Raw genomic sequence first — 17,996 nt, 5'->3', positions numbered from 1 at the left:
TGTACATCAAATTTAGTCAATCCATGTGCTGTTTATATACCTTCAGCATATCATTCGATATGTTTGTACCAATTTTCCCTCATGATCTTAAGCTTTGTTCTCTCCCACTTCCCCTACTTGTCAATACATTAAATATGGTTCTGTACCATCCCTCCCGATTTACTTTTTAAAATTTCTTTAAGCTGAATGACGAGTTTTCTTATTGCACCCACATTGAATAAGTCCTAGACATGAAAAGCAGATATACGGCACAATCTTAGGCATTAAAAAGATACTTTATCTGTTACACAATAATGGTAGAGGCAGGTAAACGGGTGGGTAGGTAGGTAAATAGTGTAGCAGAACATCGATCAAAAGCGAGTATTTTCATTAAATACTTTATAAATTCATAAATATTAAGATAGAAACCTTTTAGAAAACACAATATATATATTTATATACATATTTTTTTTACTATATTCTAACGCAAAGGTCTTCCATGGATTTTGTGAAATAACAGAAGCATCATTCCAGTAATTACAGGAAATCCCTGAAGATTTTAGTGATTTCGTGAAATTACTAAGTGAATTAGGGATTTCACGAACTCTCTGAAAGTTCCAGTGATTTCACGAAATTCCTGATTTCACAATCTTACTGTAACATATATAAAAACACTGAGATCACAGTCTAGTGATATGCTGATTGTCCCTAAAACAGGAACTGCTACATACGGAGTCCGCTGTTTTGACCACTCGGTAGCACGTTTGTGGAATGATCTACCTTGCCACTTGTGAAAATATGACTCACTCACAGTATTCAAATCCAGACTGAAAACGCATCTCTCCAAACGTGCTTCTGATGTGTAAATAGTGTTTTAACTGTGTTTTAATTAGATTACGCTAGTATTTGACTCTTCCGAAATTTACCCAATACTTATTTGTATCATCATCGATGTATATATGATGTATTCTGTATGTTTATTTTTATAGTAGAGATAAGTTTTTAAAACATGGCTTGTGAAGCGCTTTAGAGCTGACCTTTTTATCAGCAAAGAGCGCTATATATAAATATTGCATGTTATCATTATTATATTATTACAATGTATGTAAACAAAAAAACTACATAATGTCACGTAATCATGATAAGAAGTTTAATTTTCTGATTAATTTAAGACGAAATATGAAGAAAAAAATATGTACACGGTGACTCCTGAAAACAAGTACCATGAAAATAAGGCCGGGTGCTATGAAGTAGTTAAATGGATTCGACGTAATATACGTGTATGTTGTGTTTGATAAAAAATAAATATATTTTCTATTCATTCTGATCTTAACATACTTTACCTATATACAAATTGTACATATATATAGATAAATTTACATAAAATAAAGTTTTTCCCATCAACTCCTTAACAAATAAATTATTCAATAAAAATTTTCAATCTTATTTCAGAATAGGATAACCTACTCACTGTCTAAGCCGTACCCGTAACTTGCTGTGTATAAACTATTACATACTCTGATAGTTCCCCCGTGGCAGGCCCCGTTACACCTTACTGGAGTTAACTTGGAAAATCCGGTCTTTTACTACCTGATTTGGGTGGCACATCCGTCTAGTGGACAGACGAGGTAAAGTATGTTATTATGTATATACTATTGATATAGAATATATCGTGTTTATTTTTGTCTATACTTATGCCGTAAGTGTATAGATTAACCAGAGACGTATATAACACTGTGCTATATACGTCTCTGGATTAACACAATATCTTCAATGTTACTATAAATAGAAATCGTCAGTGCCTGGCTATAAAACGGGTGAATGAATTAATACTATCCCGACATCACTGTAGAATTTTTGATGGCGATTTTGTTCTCGTTCGATAGCTAACATACACAATTGTGATAACAAATACGGTGAGAGGTCGTCACAATATCATTCTTTCTTATTCTAACACTTCAGCAGCAATATTGTGTCTATCAATGTTTGTTTGGTTACTATAACATTGGGGCTCCATAAGGGACCTTATCGTTATCGGATACATTACCAGCTAGGGAGATAACTCATACTGCACCTTAAATCCCAATCGGGGTCAAGTCGGGATAATCATGTGACCTGTACATTCTATATATAGGACCAAAGTCAGACTGTGATAAACATACTTGACCCTTTATTTCCTTTACAGAATAACAACAATAAATTACTATTATTATTGTATATATTTTATTTTTATTTCTGTCATATCAAGAAATATTTTATCATTGGTACAATGCTAACAATGAAGTTGATTGTAGAAATACACACATGAAAATAAATAGAGCTTTAAGAATACAATACAAAATGTACACATAAATCAAAGTTTCAAATTTATGTCGGCGGCGATTAAAGTGTAATAACAATATCAATAGATGTCAAGGTCAAAATCTAATGATAATTTGTTAATTCGTGAACAGAGCCGTTGCTTAATTGCAATTTCAAAGGCGTTTGTAGCATGTCGTAGACGACTGTTGTCTATAGACGGATTGTTGAATGATTCAATCAGATGACACGGTAGGTGACTTTCGGGCTCCCAGGTTACTTCCCATAGAGGATAGTTTAGCCATTTGACCAAGTACTGGGTATTCTGAAAAAAATAAGAGTAAATATGTAAGCAACAACCACACGATGTGACTTATTATTATTATTATTATTATTATCATTCCCTTTATTTCCTCCAAGCTGAAGATTTTACAAACAGAATAATAGTCATTTACATATCAACGCATATACAATTGTTAACAATAACATTACTTGACATACTATATACATCAATTGAAAAACATAATTGGCAATTATAATTAAGAAATACAGTTCATTAATAGTTTCACTATCCTTATGATGTACATAATTCTTGTATAGAAAAAAATGGTATGAATTACACATGCTCTCAGTTAGGCGATCATATGCTACTAGAGGTGATACATTTTAAAAATTTTCTCAATAAACATACAGCGTTTCGTTAGCGAAATTAATGACTGGGTACTGATACATGTTAAGATTTTATACGTATTCTATGTATTAATACAAGATACTTTGATAAAAAAAATATATGTATATGTGTCTATGTGACTTTTATTCAGATGATTACCAGTATTAAACGGTGAAGCAAACAATTCGATATCACAAAGCAATCTCTGCGGCAGACATGTGCCCTGTCGAGATAGCCCGGGGGCAAAGGAATTAGCTGTCGATAGTCATCACCATAAAAGAAATATACGAACAAAACTGTTTGATTAAATTGAACGTTGATCAATTTTGATATTGACACTGTTATAAACATTACATTTGAAAAAAAAAACTTGAGCGACCAGATGGTACCAACAATTATGATTGTAATAGTTCATTGATGGTGATATACTAGCTAATATTGATGATATTAAATGATACGTATTTACACAGTTGTTAATAAGGGTAGATACCCCCAAATAAGGTGTTTACTTTTACTAGTTAATGCCACTGACTGGTGTAGTACATGCTTTCAGTTGTCAAATTACTAAAATGCACTGAGCGTCTGATATTGACAAGGAATTGTCTGTTGTGTTTATTTCTGGAAATTTTACTTACAGATGTACATACAGATGTAAAACTAACATAGCATCACTTACAGGGGGAGGCTAAGTCAACTAGGTCACAGTGTCACGTGACCTCGTAGATCATGAAAATTTTGATATTGGGACTAGGTAACGGGTCATATAGGCCAGGGACGTAGATAACGTAGATACGTACCTTTATGGGCGCTAGCGACTACCCGCTGTGTAAAACGTTTAATTAGTGTTTCAGAAAAGTTGAAAGCCATAGAACGTGTCCTTTAGAACATACTATTAAACAAAGATTATGCGAAAATTGGTATATTAAACAGTAACATTCTAAGCAAAGTGAGTGGGGGCCACATAGATATACCCTCCCCCACCCCCGAACTAGGAAGTGATTCTAGTGTATAACGTGATTATGCAAAGAGGTCAATGGTGGCTTTTGACCCTCATTCTTCACCAATAACAATCAAAATCCCTTCCGGGGTAGAACTTTACCCTGTGATAATATGGTGTAAATCTGACAAGTACACAAGTTCCGGGCGCATGCACGCATGAACGCACGCACGGACGGACGCACAGACAAATTGTGGGGGTATAATTATTGGAATGATAAGAAATGTCTGACAAAATACAGAAATAATAATCGATAACAATGGATGTATAAAGTTATGTATATAGCTCATATGTTGGAGTTTGGGTCAAAGACCTATGGTATCACATCTGTTATCTTAATTCAATTCCTACTGCTGTGTTATATTCATTTGTTCGACATCCTTATATTTCATGTATTAGATATAAGGTCACAATAAGAGAAATTGATACTGAAATGCGAGACATTTACATACCTGCATTTTATCAGGGACGTATATATTGATTTGTTCCGAATTTCAAAACCTGAGATCTCATTTAATTAAACGATACCATTGGAAAAACCCATCTATGATCATAGCTTAGTGTCCACAATACTAAACAAAAAAGCCAATGTTACCCAAATAAAATAACTGTCTCCATCCATAACTAAGTATTATGTATTGCATAGTGGTTAAGTGTTGAATAAAACTTACAAATATTTTTTTTTTAAAAGTTTCGAAAAACAAAAGAAAAAACGGACATATAGTATAATCAGGGACGTATATGTATTATACGTCCCTGGTATAACCATTCAAACTCAAACCTCAGTATCTCCGATGGTTATTGACCGGGAACTGATATCGATTGCAAAAAGAATATCTACCTGTCTTGTTATGGCTGAAAATCCCAAATTCTTTTTAAATTTTAAACAATTCAACGACATTGATTGATACCCGGTGAAAATGTCACTGTTTTCGATGTGCTATAATACATGTATTGCAGAGGAAAAAAGAGGTTATGCAAAAGAGTTCGTAAGGAAACTTCTTCCATAAATAGCTGATTATGGAGGCCCGTGATACCTTCGATGGGTATACTGGTGACCGAGGGATAGGCTACCAGGAGAGCAGGGGAGACGCAGTCAGGCGTAAAGGTGTGATACCTGGGCGCGTTTAGACAAAGGAGAAGAAATAGAGGATGACAATTAGGGATTAAGTGACACCGGGATCGAAGTTTTCATTTGGTATTGATCTATTGGGATCTATTGATATAAATTGAAGGGCCTCCATGAAAGGTACTAGAGGAATCTTTTCTCAAAAGTTTAGTTTTATTATTTAATCACTGCAGAATTTTATTTATGAGCACAAATAAGAGAAATAACATACTAGGACAGAAAAAACATAGATTTTAGGAAAACAGGACTAATATGATAGAGGAAATGTAGATTTCAGGAACAGCAGGACCAACAGGACAGAGAAAACATAGATTTTAGGAACAGCAGGACCAACAGGACAGAGAAAACATAGATTTTAGGAACAGCAGGACCAATAGGACAGTGAAAACATAGATTTTAGGAACAGCAGGACCAATAGGACAGAGAAAACAGATTTTAGGAATAACAGGACCATTAGGACAGTGAAAACATAGATTTTAGGAATAACAGGACTACTGGTAGACTATTAACTGGGCATTAATCTTAGATAATACACCAAAAGTGTATAATATCAAGTCATTGTCATGAAACCATACTATGTTGAAAATATAGTGAGAAAAAAACGGGTTTGTTATTTTATTTTTTAATATAGCACATGGTTTTAAGGGGAAGTTCAGTACAGTGTAACTTCAGATAATGTTATAAAGTCTGTCTTGCCGATAAAATTTAGGCATTTAAGGTCACAGGAAACAAAATTTACATACAACAGATTTTTCATTGGGTATCGATTTATTAATGTTAAAATGATATTGACTCAACTCGTGTGCTAAAATTGTAATTTGTTATCTTGCTGTAAATGGAAACCAAGCCGGGAACGTCGGTTTATCCAATTCTACACGATTCCGCTCAGTTTTCGACTTATTCTACCCCATTTTGGTCTTATTTCATATAGGATGTAAATTTAAGTTTACAAGTATATCGGGATTTATGTAGAACTCTACATGTATAAAGTGTACAGTATATACGCATATACGTAAGTATGAGACATATCATGATGTAGGCCCAACAGGAGTATTAAATGCGTAAAAAAGTATATCGGGACATATTAAATACGTTTTCTTAAAATATCTAAACATATAGGTAAGATATTAAAACCCATAAGTATATAGGGTCATATACGAAAAATATTCATTAAATAAGTTTCCTATATCGATCCGTATATATAATATGTATATTAAATACGTTTCCTGTATGTGTATATATTAAATAGATCATCTGTATAAAAAGGTCATTTGTCTAACATTTCTTCCACATATAGTCAAGTACAATATTTGTCGGAACATAATAATTATGGTGGTATGATGACAGCGATATAATAATGGCATTTCCAATTTATCTCCTTCGATAGGCCTAGGGAAATCGAAATAGCAGATGGAACTTCGAGAAAAAAAATACTACAGGAGAGTCGTAATAAAAAAATAGGTATGCACGTGATTCTACATGAACGACAAATTAACTTCAGAGTTCTAAATTAATTATTATTTTTAATATTAAAGAATGTAGATAATTAATTAATTTCCCCCCTGCAAATGACTGAGGTGAGGTGAAGCGTGCGAATTGATAGGGGGACTCTTATCCCGCGGGGCATACACATACCCGTCACTGACACAGGATGTTGCCATTGACAGGCAGAGCAATTAACAAGCGAAACATCAGTATATAATATACAGATATATTTATGATTATTTTCACACTCTGCCAGGAATTACTATTGTATGTGTTCAGATTCATCCAAATTGGCCGTGACCCATGTAGACTCGAAAATAATGCGTATATGTATAAGCACCTAATATACATTCGAATTATGTGTATTAAATACACTTAGTTATATGTATAATTATCGAAAATGTATATAATTTAAAATCTATAAAACTTGAATAGTCGTAATTTTTCAGATCTTGTGTATATTATAGACACCGAATTATGCGTAATTTATATGTGGTAATGATATTACATAATACTCTATCCTTTATTTAACATTTTAACACCCCTTCCCCCGATCGGCACATGTCACTATTCTTTTCCGAATATCATACTTTCAAAAAACTATTTGAACTTATTAGAGATTAAAATCTACAACTGAGTTTTGATATATAGTATATTGTCAATATATAATTCCGTACATTATAATAAAGATTTCTGTAATAAAACACAACATTTACACTTTTATTATGCATGCTGATGAGCACATGCAATTACGCGACGTCTGCGTCCGTCCGTCGTCCTTTTCTCCCTTAAAGTCGCTACTTATCATGAACTACTGAACGGATTTTGACCAAAATTGGCAAGAAGCATTCTAGGAGACTGAAACCAATTCTACATAAGTGTTTGAGTGTGGCCAAAGTGTTGTAAGTGTAAATGCCTAATATTGACTTGTTAATGCCCTCTTTATACGTGTATAATTTTGTATAAACAATGTTTACATATTGTTATGTGCATTTTAACATTTGAACTCTCAACTGATATTTAACATTCGTTTCGACAGAAGAAAGATGGCAGATTCGTCATATTTAGACTGGCAAAGTGGGAAAACCCTGTTAGAATGTTTTGACCACCTCTTAACGTCAAGTATTGGAAGTGACGTCACATTTCTTGTCGGCGAAAACAAGATAAGAATCCCCGCCCACAAACTGGTCCTCTTTAGCAGGAGTCCGGTTTTCTATGCCATGTTTGAGGGACCTTTGGCCGAACAAGGCGAAATAACCATCCCCGATATTTCAGAGCAGATATTTCGGCTGTTTCTCAGGTATGTACAAAAGATAACAAGAATGTCAACATAATCATAATCTAAACTCATTTTCAGTAAAATTGTATCAAGATATGAACAAAAGAAATATTTGCATGGAGACTCATGACACAGTACAAAAAGGTAAAGATCAGGTGTTCCACAAGAGTAAGCATCACCTGCCATGCAAACTTAGAAGTATGCGATTTTATTTTCAGGATCGGACGACCGTAACGTTCCTATTATTTGTGTGTACTTATTTCGTTAAGCATTGGTATTAAACACGTTTAACTTCATCATCACCATGAATAGAACACGTTGCGTTATTTAATGAGTAGCTGAATATACGAATGTCGTGATATTGATAATATATTTAAGTAAATGATGTGCATATTCGAAATAACCAAGATTCGGGATTGGGGTAGTAAAACGCCAAGATTTCTCGATGTTAGTATCTGATAACTGGATGCAGTGTCCTGCTGGGGGTCTTCGGCTATATACTTCATTGAAGGAGCGCTATCATGTTTACACAAACATAACAAAGTCTTCCTTGCATACACACGCACGCAACATATACACTAGAACCGTATACATCGAAATATCGTTACTAAATGCCCTGGCTGTTGATAGAACGTTAAGAAATTGAAGACAAACCATTACACAGATTTCTATATATATATATGGACTGTATTCATTTACTTTTCTTTTATATTTTTAGGTATTTATACACTGACGACACCATACTGACAGAAGACAACGTTGTAATGATTCTTTGTGCCGCCAGAAAGTATTGTGTTGATATACTCGTGTCTCGCTGTGAAGAATTTCTGAAAAAGACACTATCAACTGAAAATGTTTGTCATTACTTAGAACAGGCTCATCTATTTATGATAGATAGTCTGACTAAAAGCTGCCTTGAACTGATCGCTGATTCTCCCACAGTTGTGTTACAGTCTGCCGTATTCTTGGATCTTTGTCCAAGTTGTGTGGCCAGCGTTACCGGCTATAATGCTCTCAATGCAGTCGAGAGCGATGTGTATAAAACTGTCATTGCTTGGGGGAAAGCAGAGTGTAGGAGGAATGATCTAGAGGTAAGATTGATCTACTCATTTCTTGAATCCTAGAAATAAGCATCTGTGTTTAGAGAGGGTATTACACTGTAGGTTATAATTATTTGAAATATATATATATTGATATATAACACATAAAAGTAAATACACGTAATATGATGATGAAGTTTCAATTGGCACGTCAATTCATTACAACAAAGTGAGACTTTCCTGTCAATTTATAGGGCTATTTTTCTGGAAAAGTTTTGCTCTTGTAGTCAGCAATGTACCGTAGCAGAATTGATATTTTTTTCAAAATGCTATAATCTGATTGGTGAAGGATGTGAAAAGATCACAAGTATGTTTCACTATAACGCCCCGATTTTACTGGGTAAAAATCTGAATGAGAAACGTTTATATCTTGAGTGTTATCATGTACGGAGTTGGTACAGAAGACTTGGTAGTTAGTGTATCGACTTATGGTACGAATTCAAGATTAGACAGAAATTCTATCAAATGAAATGACCAAACGGTAAAATGGCCCCGGTACAATATGTCTGTAGATATGTATATATTTCAGTAAGGGCATCCATTGCAGTGTTAAAATTCCATAACTAAGTTTTTCTTTATTTCTGAAATTTAACATATTATTATAATAAATTGATATCCTGATAAAAAAAACAATATGAATATTTTTCGTTTTTCCACTTTTTTTTGACGCAAGAAATTACAAATATTGTCTTTCTTCGGTATTGGCAATGAAGGGTTTTTTTTTCGTTTTGTAGGAAACACCAGAAAACATCAGAGAAGTTCTGGGAGATATCCTTTATACCGTGCGGTTTTTGGTGATGAATTGTGACTTATTTGAAAAAGAGGTTTCTCCTGATAAGATACTTCCTGCTGATGATATCGCTAACATTCGAAAATACCATCAACAACTGGAAAGCAAAGACATTTCTGCTTGTAAACTTAATAACAGCGAACGAAAAGATGCATCTCTGAAGAAGGTTTGGCGTTGTGAGGTTATTGTACTTGGCGATTGCGACTCGGGGACCGCGTCAGTTTCATTTACCGTAAATGATCATGTCAATTTACATGGATTTGGATCATTCTATTCAAAAGGCGATAACACTGTGGACGTGGTCATTTATGAAGATGACAAAGTTGCGTATAAAGCTGATAATATCACAAGAATGAAAACTGATTCAGATTGTATAGGCAAAGTTTGGCTTGGAAGGGAAGACCTAGTTCAAATCAAACCCGGAAAAGTGTACACTATAACAGAACACACCCATTCATGTAGATGGTGTTGTGGGCGACCAATTGATGATGAAATGATACAGTTTAAACTTACACTAATTACTTTTCGGAGCTCAAGAGTTGCCTTGCCGAAGGACGTTAAACGCAACAAGGGACAAATACCATACTTGTTATTGAGCTAAGTTTTGTATCTGTTTTCATTTGACTTTTGCTATAATGAACCCCAAAACGAGAGTCATCGAATCTTCGTTCTTGTGGACATTTGTGTGAAAATTCTTATCATTTTTTCTTTATGTGTTGTCATTATAATTTACAAAGAAATGTTCTTTTTCAACATTTAGATGATTCAAATTTACCAATGCATTGTGATTTAGATTTGATATTGTATGGTAATAATGATCTTTCTTTTGAAACAAACTCGAATTTTTTTTAATGTCCAAAACTTTATTAAATCTAGTAATAGGTTCACTTGACGTCATCCGCCAAAACTACCCCCTCAATCCTCTCTCTCTCTCTCTCTCTCTCCTAAAATATGTAGTTAGTGTATTTGTTGCCATATGGCTATTGCGTTGTCTAACTATATTTTGTTATATATTGGGGAAAGGGTGTTTCATAAGTTGTAATAACTTGTACCTAATCCTATTGTAATAATTTTTGCAATAAAATATGTTTAATTCAATTCAAATTCATCGGAACTTCGTATCAGTGTACCGTCTCTATGTATCCTAGGGGTAGTATATCAGATTCAGATGAAATATCAGCCATTAATATCATTTAATATTACACAATATTTCGCTGTGATTAATTGTAAGTGACGCTGAATTAACTGTTATCATAAAATCTTCACCTTTTGCACAATAATAGAGATTTCCCTGTGATATAAATAGCATTATCTTATACGGAAGTCATTGTCAGTTAAAACATCATAAGTTCACTTTCTAAGCAATCATAAGGTCCCAAATGTATTGACGAATCATGTCCGTATTTATGTCCAATGTCCAGTCACCATTGATGTGTGAAACTGATGGTAGTTAATCTGATAGTTTTTCAGCCTACGGAATTAACGTAGTTTGTCAGATTTATCATCATGTTTGCCTATTCGTCCACCTGTCATCCCAGACACGTGCCCCATTTAACGTGAAGAAAGTTGACATCCGGTTGTAAAATTGATATTTTCCTACTCGATTATACACTTTTGTTTATTTTCCTTTCCCTATAGAACTTGTTTTATTTCTTTTACAGACACAAAAGTATCTCTTTATCGTTTGATTTACAGTTATTGTGTGCATAAAATGTTGATTACTTTTTAAAGAGTTATTGTCCTTTGTCTGTCTTGTACAGACCATACTTTTGTTAATTTTAGACCATTTTTATAGAATAGGTTCATTTGTATATCTCTGGAGGGAGTTGTGAAATAAAACTGTCCGTCACAATCACAACCGCACAGTTATGATTCTGTTCCTAGTCGAAGTCATACTGTTGACAATCACTGTCCTAGATAAATGTTTTTGATCAAACACACGTCATAGATTGAGGCAATGTCCAACCCTTTTCCGATTATACTTGGGTGCCTTTGAATTACCATTTACTGTAATTAAACGGACCTTTGAGAGGGTCACACCGTATTTCAACACTGATAACGACCATTGTCCATTTCTTAAAGTCCATCTATTGTATTTATGTAAAACTTTCCCATACACTACATATTCTCAAGTCAAATCATTAGATAAGATAAGATATCAATTACGCTTTAATCATTGATGACAATAATACACCAAAGTTGATAGCATGATTAAAGTGTAAAAAAATAACAGAGTTGTCTCCCTTAATTTAAAATTGATTAATCTGTAAAATTAAATGTATGATTGTATGTATGTTATGTAAGGTTTGTATGTATGTATTTATGTTTATGTCTGACCACCATGTTGTCTTGGGAGAAGACTTATATAGGCTCTAGCCTGCTATCTAATCCTATTGATTGTTCATATCAATAGACTATTTCTGAAATAAAATAACATGATCAAGGATAAAAGTACATTCAAAACATTTAGAAAGGAAATGAGTTATGTGTAAAGAACTTTCAGCTGCATGCAACTTAACTATACAATATCAACAAAGAATATACAGACATCTTAACTCAAATTCACAGAGATTAAAAATGTGTCAAATTATCAACAAGATAGTTTCAAACAAAGATTCATAAACAATTGCCAGAATAATTACTACAGATGTTGAAAGAGCACTTTCTGTTGCGGCGACAAAACATTTTATATATAGGTTTTGTTCTATCCAAGTATGTGCTGCCGCATTTCGAATTAAGTAAAACACTTTCTCGATGAGATCATTAAAACGACACAATCTTTGACAAGTTAGGTCGACAAATTATTAGGTGAAAGGTCAAAAGAAATGGAAACATTAGCAAATAACATATCGACAGAAATCCCATCACGAACGCCGAGTTTTATAATTGGGAATGATACTTAACTCCGATTGTTCCAGTAAAGTCAACTATAAAATTAAACGTAGTAGGTGAGTAGAGGACAAATTATGTAGGATACAAAGTGAAAACACTGAACTTGCAGCTCCGAATCTGTGCTTCTATAGGAGTTGAGAAAGTTAAAGAATAGAAGCAAGTAAAAATAAATCCGGTAAAAGAGATAAAATGGCGGAGGGATCTTTTTTCTGGCGTTGGGGGACAGTAATATTTGAAAACATATGTTGCGGTATTTGTATGTGGAAACGGTGAAGACAGTAGGGTGGTGTAGAGGAATAATATAACTAATCCATATATATATATATAGTGATGAAATAGCGGACATTTTGTTCGTCCACGGGGTCAGATGAACAGGTATAAGGGGTGGATAGGGTTGCAGCACACCGTGTTATTGGTGCGTTCGCTTTGTTAATGAGTCAAGAAATAATTATGACATAGCAAACCATGTAAATATAAGTAATATCATATGTACATAAACGTGTGAGTTAAACTACAGTAATGTTTTATACTTATACATATAACACGTAAATGAGATTTACACACAATGATCCATGTTTATCATTTCTTATAAATCTTAGGATTTTCGCAAATTTCCGTCTTTTCTATAAATATCATCTATTTGACTCATATTATTTTTGGCATCTCTCTGGTCAACGTAATGTAACCTTTTTGTGTTCGGTACAGTAAATAAAAATCAAAAGTTTACTTCTTTTTTCACAACCAATTTTTGTCGTTTACATCTTAACAACAGTCAAAACATATATTGCTTACATTTTATCCATACATAGATTTGCTCTTGTTTATTCTTACGAATATTCACGAGCTAGCATTTGTTAAATTCTGAACCTCTAGTATTATAGAAAACAATACCAAGTAGACTATTACATACTTATTACAGTCAGACTACGACATGGGTCCATATACTTCAGCTGTCATATTTTCAATTTGGTTACGTGACTCCTATTTTCTTCCATTTAACTTTGACAAAGATAGAAATGGATTTTGTTCACATTCAACAGCAGCTATACACAATAAATATATGTATTTTCAGATTTATAAATTTAATCAGACCACTCAGAGCTGGAATTGATAAATTGTACACTCCTTGATTGTATATATATTTGAATCACTAGAGAAATCCACGTTAGTTTTATCATATAAACAAAAAACACAATTTTACATCAAATGCTAATTGAATCAACTATAAAGAAATCTGACAAAAAAATTAAAAAAAAACAGGAACAACAACAACAACAAAAAACAAAACAAAACAAAAACCCACGAAATACCACACACACACACACACACACACACACAAACGGTAGAGACTCGATATCTGATAACATAGTTGGCCTTCTTCAAAATCAGATTTGGAAAGCGTGCATTATAGCTTCACAATTAAAACATTATGGACTATCAACAAGACTTATTATATAGGAGACAGTCGTTATAAATAACAACAACAAGACACCAACATGTCAACATAACAATCCAAAATTAAACAATAATAAAAAAACTAGGGGAAACAAATGTTTGATAAAAAACTGGAAATAATTGATGTATCTTGGTGTTTCACTAATCATGACCAGAACGATATAAATCTGGTATCAAAGTTTTCTTCTCAAATTCTTATCTTTCCTTTATTTTTTTTCTCGGTAGATCGATTATCCAGCCGAACTTTATCAAAATGCATTTTAATAATGATTGTACCTTTGTACTGTAATCCTATCCTATTAATGGTTACTTTGAAATATCTAATACTGAACCAAGATAATTTTGTTATTGTTCCTAATAATTTCAAAGGTCTGTATTGAGATAGTATGTAAAGTTTCAAAACGAGGCCAATCAGACAATATGATATGTGCCTATAGATAAATAATTATTCTGAATGAAAACGGAAATACCCTTAATATATCACAGTATATTGTATGATTCACTTACTGTTAAATTTATAATAAAGTCGAAAAATTTCAGAATATACATGAAATACCTCGTGCCTCACTATCAAACGGAGAACAGTAAGTTTCTTTCTTTTATAAAGACCTGACTAACTGTAACGTTCATTATAAATACCCTTTATGCCCCTCATGGGATACTCTGTCTAACTGTAACGTTCATTATAAATACTCTTTATGTCCCTCATGGGATACTCTGTCTAACTGTAATGTTCATTATAAATACTCTTTATGTCCCTCATGCGATACTCTGTCTTACTGTCAAAATCATAATAAATACCCTTTATGTCCCCCATGTGTTGCGTGGTCATTACCGGCGCAGAACTGGAAATACCCGTCGTCTTACTTTCGGTTTAAAAGGGTACCGTAGTTCAAACAATTACATCAAGTACATTTATGTCTACAAATATAGATATAACACTTACAAACAATGTATGTACTCTAATCTTTATTCAAGTAGAGAACTTTAGTTAACAGGCAAGTTTCGTCTAATTTTGTTTACAATTACCACCTGGGGTTCCGAAGGGATACTTGTGGATTTTCCTGTTACACATAGACACTATACATACGAGGTTTGTGAGGTTTATTAATCTATTTATCTATTTTCACATATTTATCTTTATTGCTTTAAACCGCGTTTTTATATGATGTCTTCCTTCTCCGGTTTAAGAAAGACATATTCTTATTGTTACCATTCGGTTATTTAAAAACACAAAAACTTCACCTAAATTGAACAAATAACCATTTATTCTGAATGAAATCGGAAAAAAATCTAATATTCCTTTCATTATTGTATAATTCACTTGTGTATAAATGTAAACAAAAAATCGGAAATCTTATCAGAATGGCCATTTATGTCCGTCACGCTCACAGAACGTGCACAAAATACACTGTACTCTGTCCCCAGGGCAGTAAGTTTATATTATATAGAGTATAACTTATCAATATAATAAAATAATATTATAAATACCCTGTATGTCCCCCATGGGTTACACTGTCTAACTGTAGATATAATTACAAATACCCTTTATGTGCCCCTAGGTTAGCTGTATAATACCCGTGGCCTTACTTTCAGCTTGAATGGACAACAGAGCTCAGTAGGACAATCTTCTCAGTTATATATGTGTGTGTGTGTGAGTGAGTGTTTGTGTGTATTACTGACAGATTATTACAATACTGCCTACCAATAGGTTTGCATATCGATAGTTTAGGTGATAAAAATGCAAACATTCGAATAATGATAAATCGTGTTTATCCCAGTAGATACCAGACAGACACAATTTTCTTATATAAATACGGGGTGTTTATCACCTGAACTTCATGATATCATCGTCGGTTTCTGTCTAATGCAATAACCTAGAGGAACTACTTTTTGTCCTTATTTTTATTCTCTAAATCCTTACGAGAACTAATTGTTTTTATTTTTTGTTTACAATTGTGATCTGGGGTTTGTAGGATGTTTTTGTTATGCGCAATATCAAACATTCCCATCAGCCTTAGTTGTGTCCGTAACTACATTTTAGGCGTTTATGTTCAACTTTAGATTCATGATACGTTTTATTTTGATATTGGAGACTTTGAATTTCGTCTTCCCTAGCTAATGAAGGACATGTTTTCATTTCACCTTTTACCTATTTAAATGTTGGACCTAAACTGAACACATGTATGTAAAATAGGAAATAAAATCCAGTTCCCATCAGCTTTTTTATTTTCGTCGTTACATTTGTGTTGTCTTACAAAGAAAATGTTTACACATTTTCATGCATATTATGACATTTAACCTCTCAACTTATATATAACATTTATTTCGACAGAAGAATGATTGCTGATTCGCCATCTTTAGACTGGCGAAGTGGGAACACCCTGTTAGAATGTTTAGACCATCTCTTAACGTCAAGTATTGTCACATTTCTTACCGGTTAAAACAAGAAAAGGATCCCTGCCCAAAAACTGGTTCTCTTTAGCAGGAGTCCGGTATTCTACGCCATGTTTTAGTCAAACGAGGAGAAATAATCAGCCCCGATATTTCTTAATTGTCCTCAGGTATGTAAGACGGAAACGAAGTTCCGAAACATCTTTAAAACAGCAGATAATTTATTTTCTGACCAGTTGGTCAAAGAGCCAATAAATTTTGTATTTGATTTTTTCGTTTTATTTTAAAAGCAATAAATGTATAGTTGGTCAGTGATTATAGAAATTCGAAGTTGACAAACGTTGTGTTATCGTATGTTATAGCAGTAATAATGATTTTGTGTTTAACATAGGCTTGACTGTGGATTTATCTTAATTTAGGAGCTTTGTAAAGTTATAGAGTTATTTCTAGTGAGGTTTCTTACTTTGGTCCAACAATTCCGGATATGTTTGTAAATTGATATCGAAAATGACGGACACCTATACTTGTACCGTAATACTGGGGACATCCATAGGAAAATACTACGTGTTGTCGGGACGTATTTCGGGTTGTTGGGACATCATTTCGTCCCAATAGTTACGGTCTTCTAAATTGCATGGATCGATCCGAACCGTAATAACCATAAAAAAAACAGGAAGTCCCAATAATCTCATGTATTTGGCTTAATCTCCCGACCATAAAAGTCGCTTACACTGGCGTAAGCAACGAATACGTTTTCCGGTTTAAAATAGATGTCCCAATACTGGACATATCTCACTTCCTGTTTCATGAAAAGCGATCCCAATAAAAATATCCCGATAATAAAATGAGATTATTCCTTTCACGATGATGTCTCGATAATAAAATGAGATTATTCCTTTCATGATGATGTCCCGATTATGTATCAAGTGATATCTTATCAATGAAGATGTCCCGATAATAAAATGAGATTATTCCTTTCATGATGATGTCCAGGTTACGTATCAAGTGATATCCTATCAATGAAGATGTCCCGATAATAAAATGACATTGTTCCTTTCATGATGATGTCCCGATTATGTATCAAGTGATATCTTATCAATGAAGATGTTCCGATAATAAAATGAGATTATTCCTTTCATGATGATGTCCCGATTACGAATCAAGTGATATCCTACTCAATGAAGATGTTCCGATAATAAAATGAGATTATTCCTTTCATGATGATGTCCCGATTACGAATCAAGTGATATCCTACTCAATGAAGATGTCCCGATAATGTATCAAGTGATATCTTATCAATGAAGATGTTCCGATAATAAAATGAGATTATTCCTTTCATGATGATGTCCCGATTACGTATCAAGTGATATCCTATGGATGAAGATGTCCCGATAATAAAATGACATTGTTCCTTTCATGATGATGTCCCGATTACGTATCAAGTGATATCTTATCAATGAAGATGTCCCGATAATAAAATGAGATTATTCCTTTCATGATGATGTCCCGATTACGTATCAAGTGATAT

The 17,996-nt window shown here is 33.5% G+C and overlaps 1 protein-coding gene across 1 annotated transcript; it reads left to right on the top strand.

Moving 5' to 3' along the window:
• Window positions 1-1,581: 1,581 nt before the first annotated feature.
• Window positions 1,582-10,328, top strand: LOC132545311 (BTB/POZ domain-containing protein 6-like). The gene is made up of 4 exons (XM_060208992.1): window positions 1,582-1,607; window positions 7,598-7,858; window positions 8,556-8,928; window positions 9,672-10,328. The coding sequence occupies exons 2-4, from the start codon at window positions 7,605-7,607 to the stop codon at window positions 10,326-10,328; spliced, it is 1,284 nt and encodes a 427-aa protein (XP_060064975.1). The 5' UTR covers window positions 1,582-1,607; window positions 7,598-7,604.
• Window positions 10,329-17,996: the final 7,668 nt, after the last annotated feature.

This window comes from Ylistrum balloti, unplaced genomic scaffold, assembly GCF_031769215.1.
Source record: "Ylistrum balloti isolate Yb309-2 unplaced genomic scaffold, AGI_CSIRO_Ybal_v1 Utg369594, whole genome shotgun sequence".
In the NCBI taxonomy this organism is placed as follows: domain Eukaryota; kingdom Metazoa; phylum Mollusca; class Bivalvia; order Pectinida; family Pectinidae; genus Ylistrum; species Ylistrum balloti.
Note: the sequence above shows the minus strand (reverse complement) of the source record. Positions and strands in the feature narration are given on the sequence as shown.

Excerpts from the sequence above, each read along its gene's own strand:
- LOC132545311 (XM_060208992.1), top strand. The coding sequence starts at position 7,605 with ATGGCAGATTCGTCATATTTAGACTGGCAAAGTGGGAAAACCCTGTTA. Across the intron at positions 7,859-8,555 it reads ATATTTCGGCTGTTTCTCAG|GTATTTATACACTGACGACA; the intron begins GTATGTACAAAA and ends TTATATTTTTAG. Across the intron at positions 8,929-9,671 it reads GTAGGAGGAATGATCTAGAG|GAAACACCAGAAAACATCAG; the intron begins GTAAGATTGATC and ends TTCGTTTTGTAG.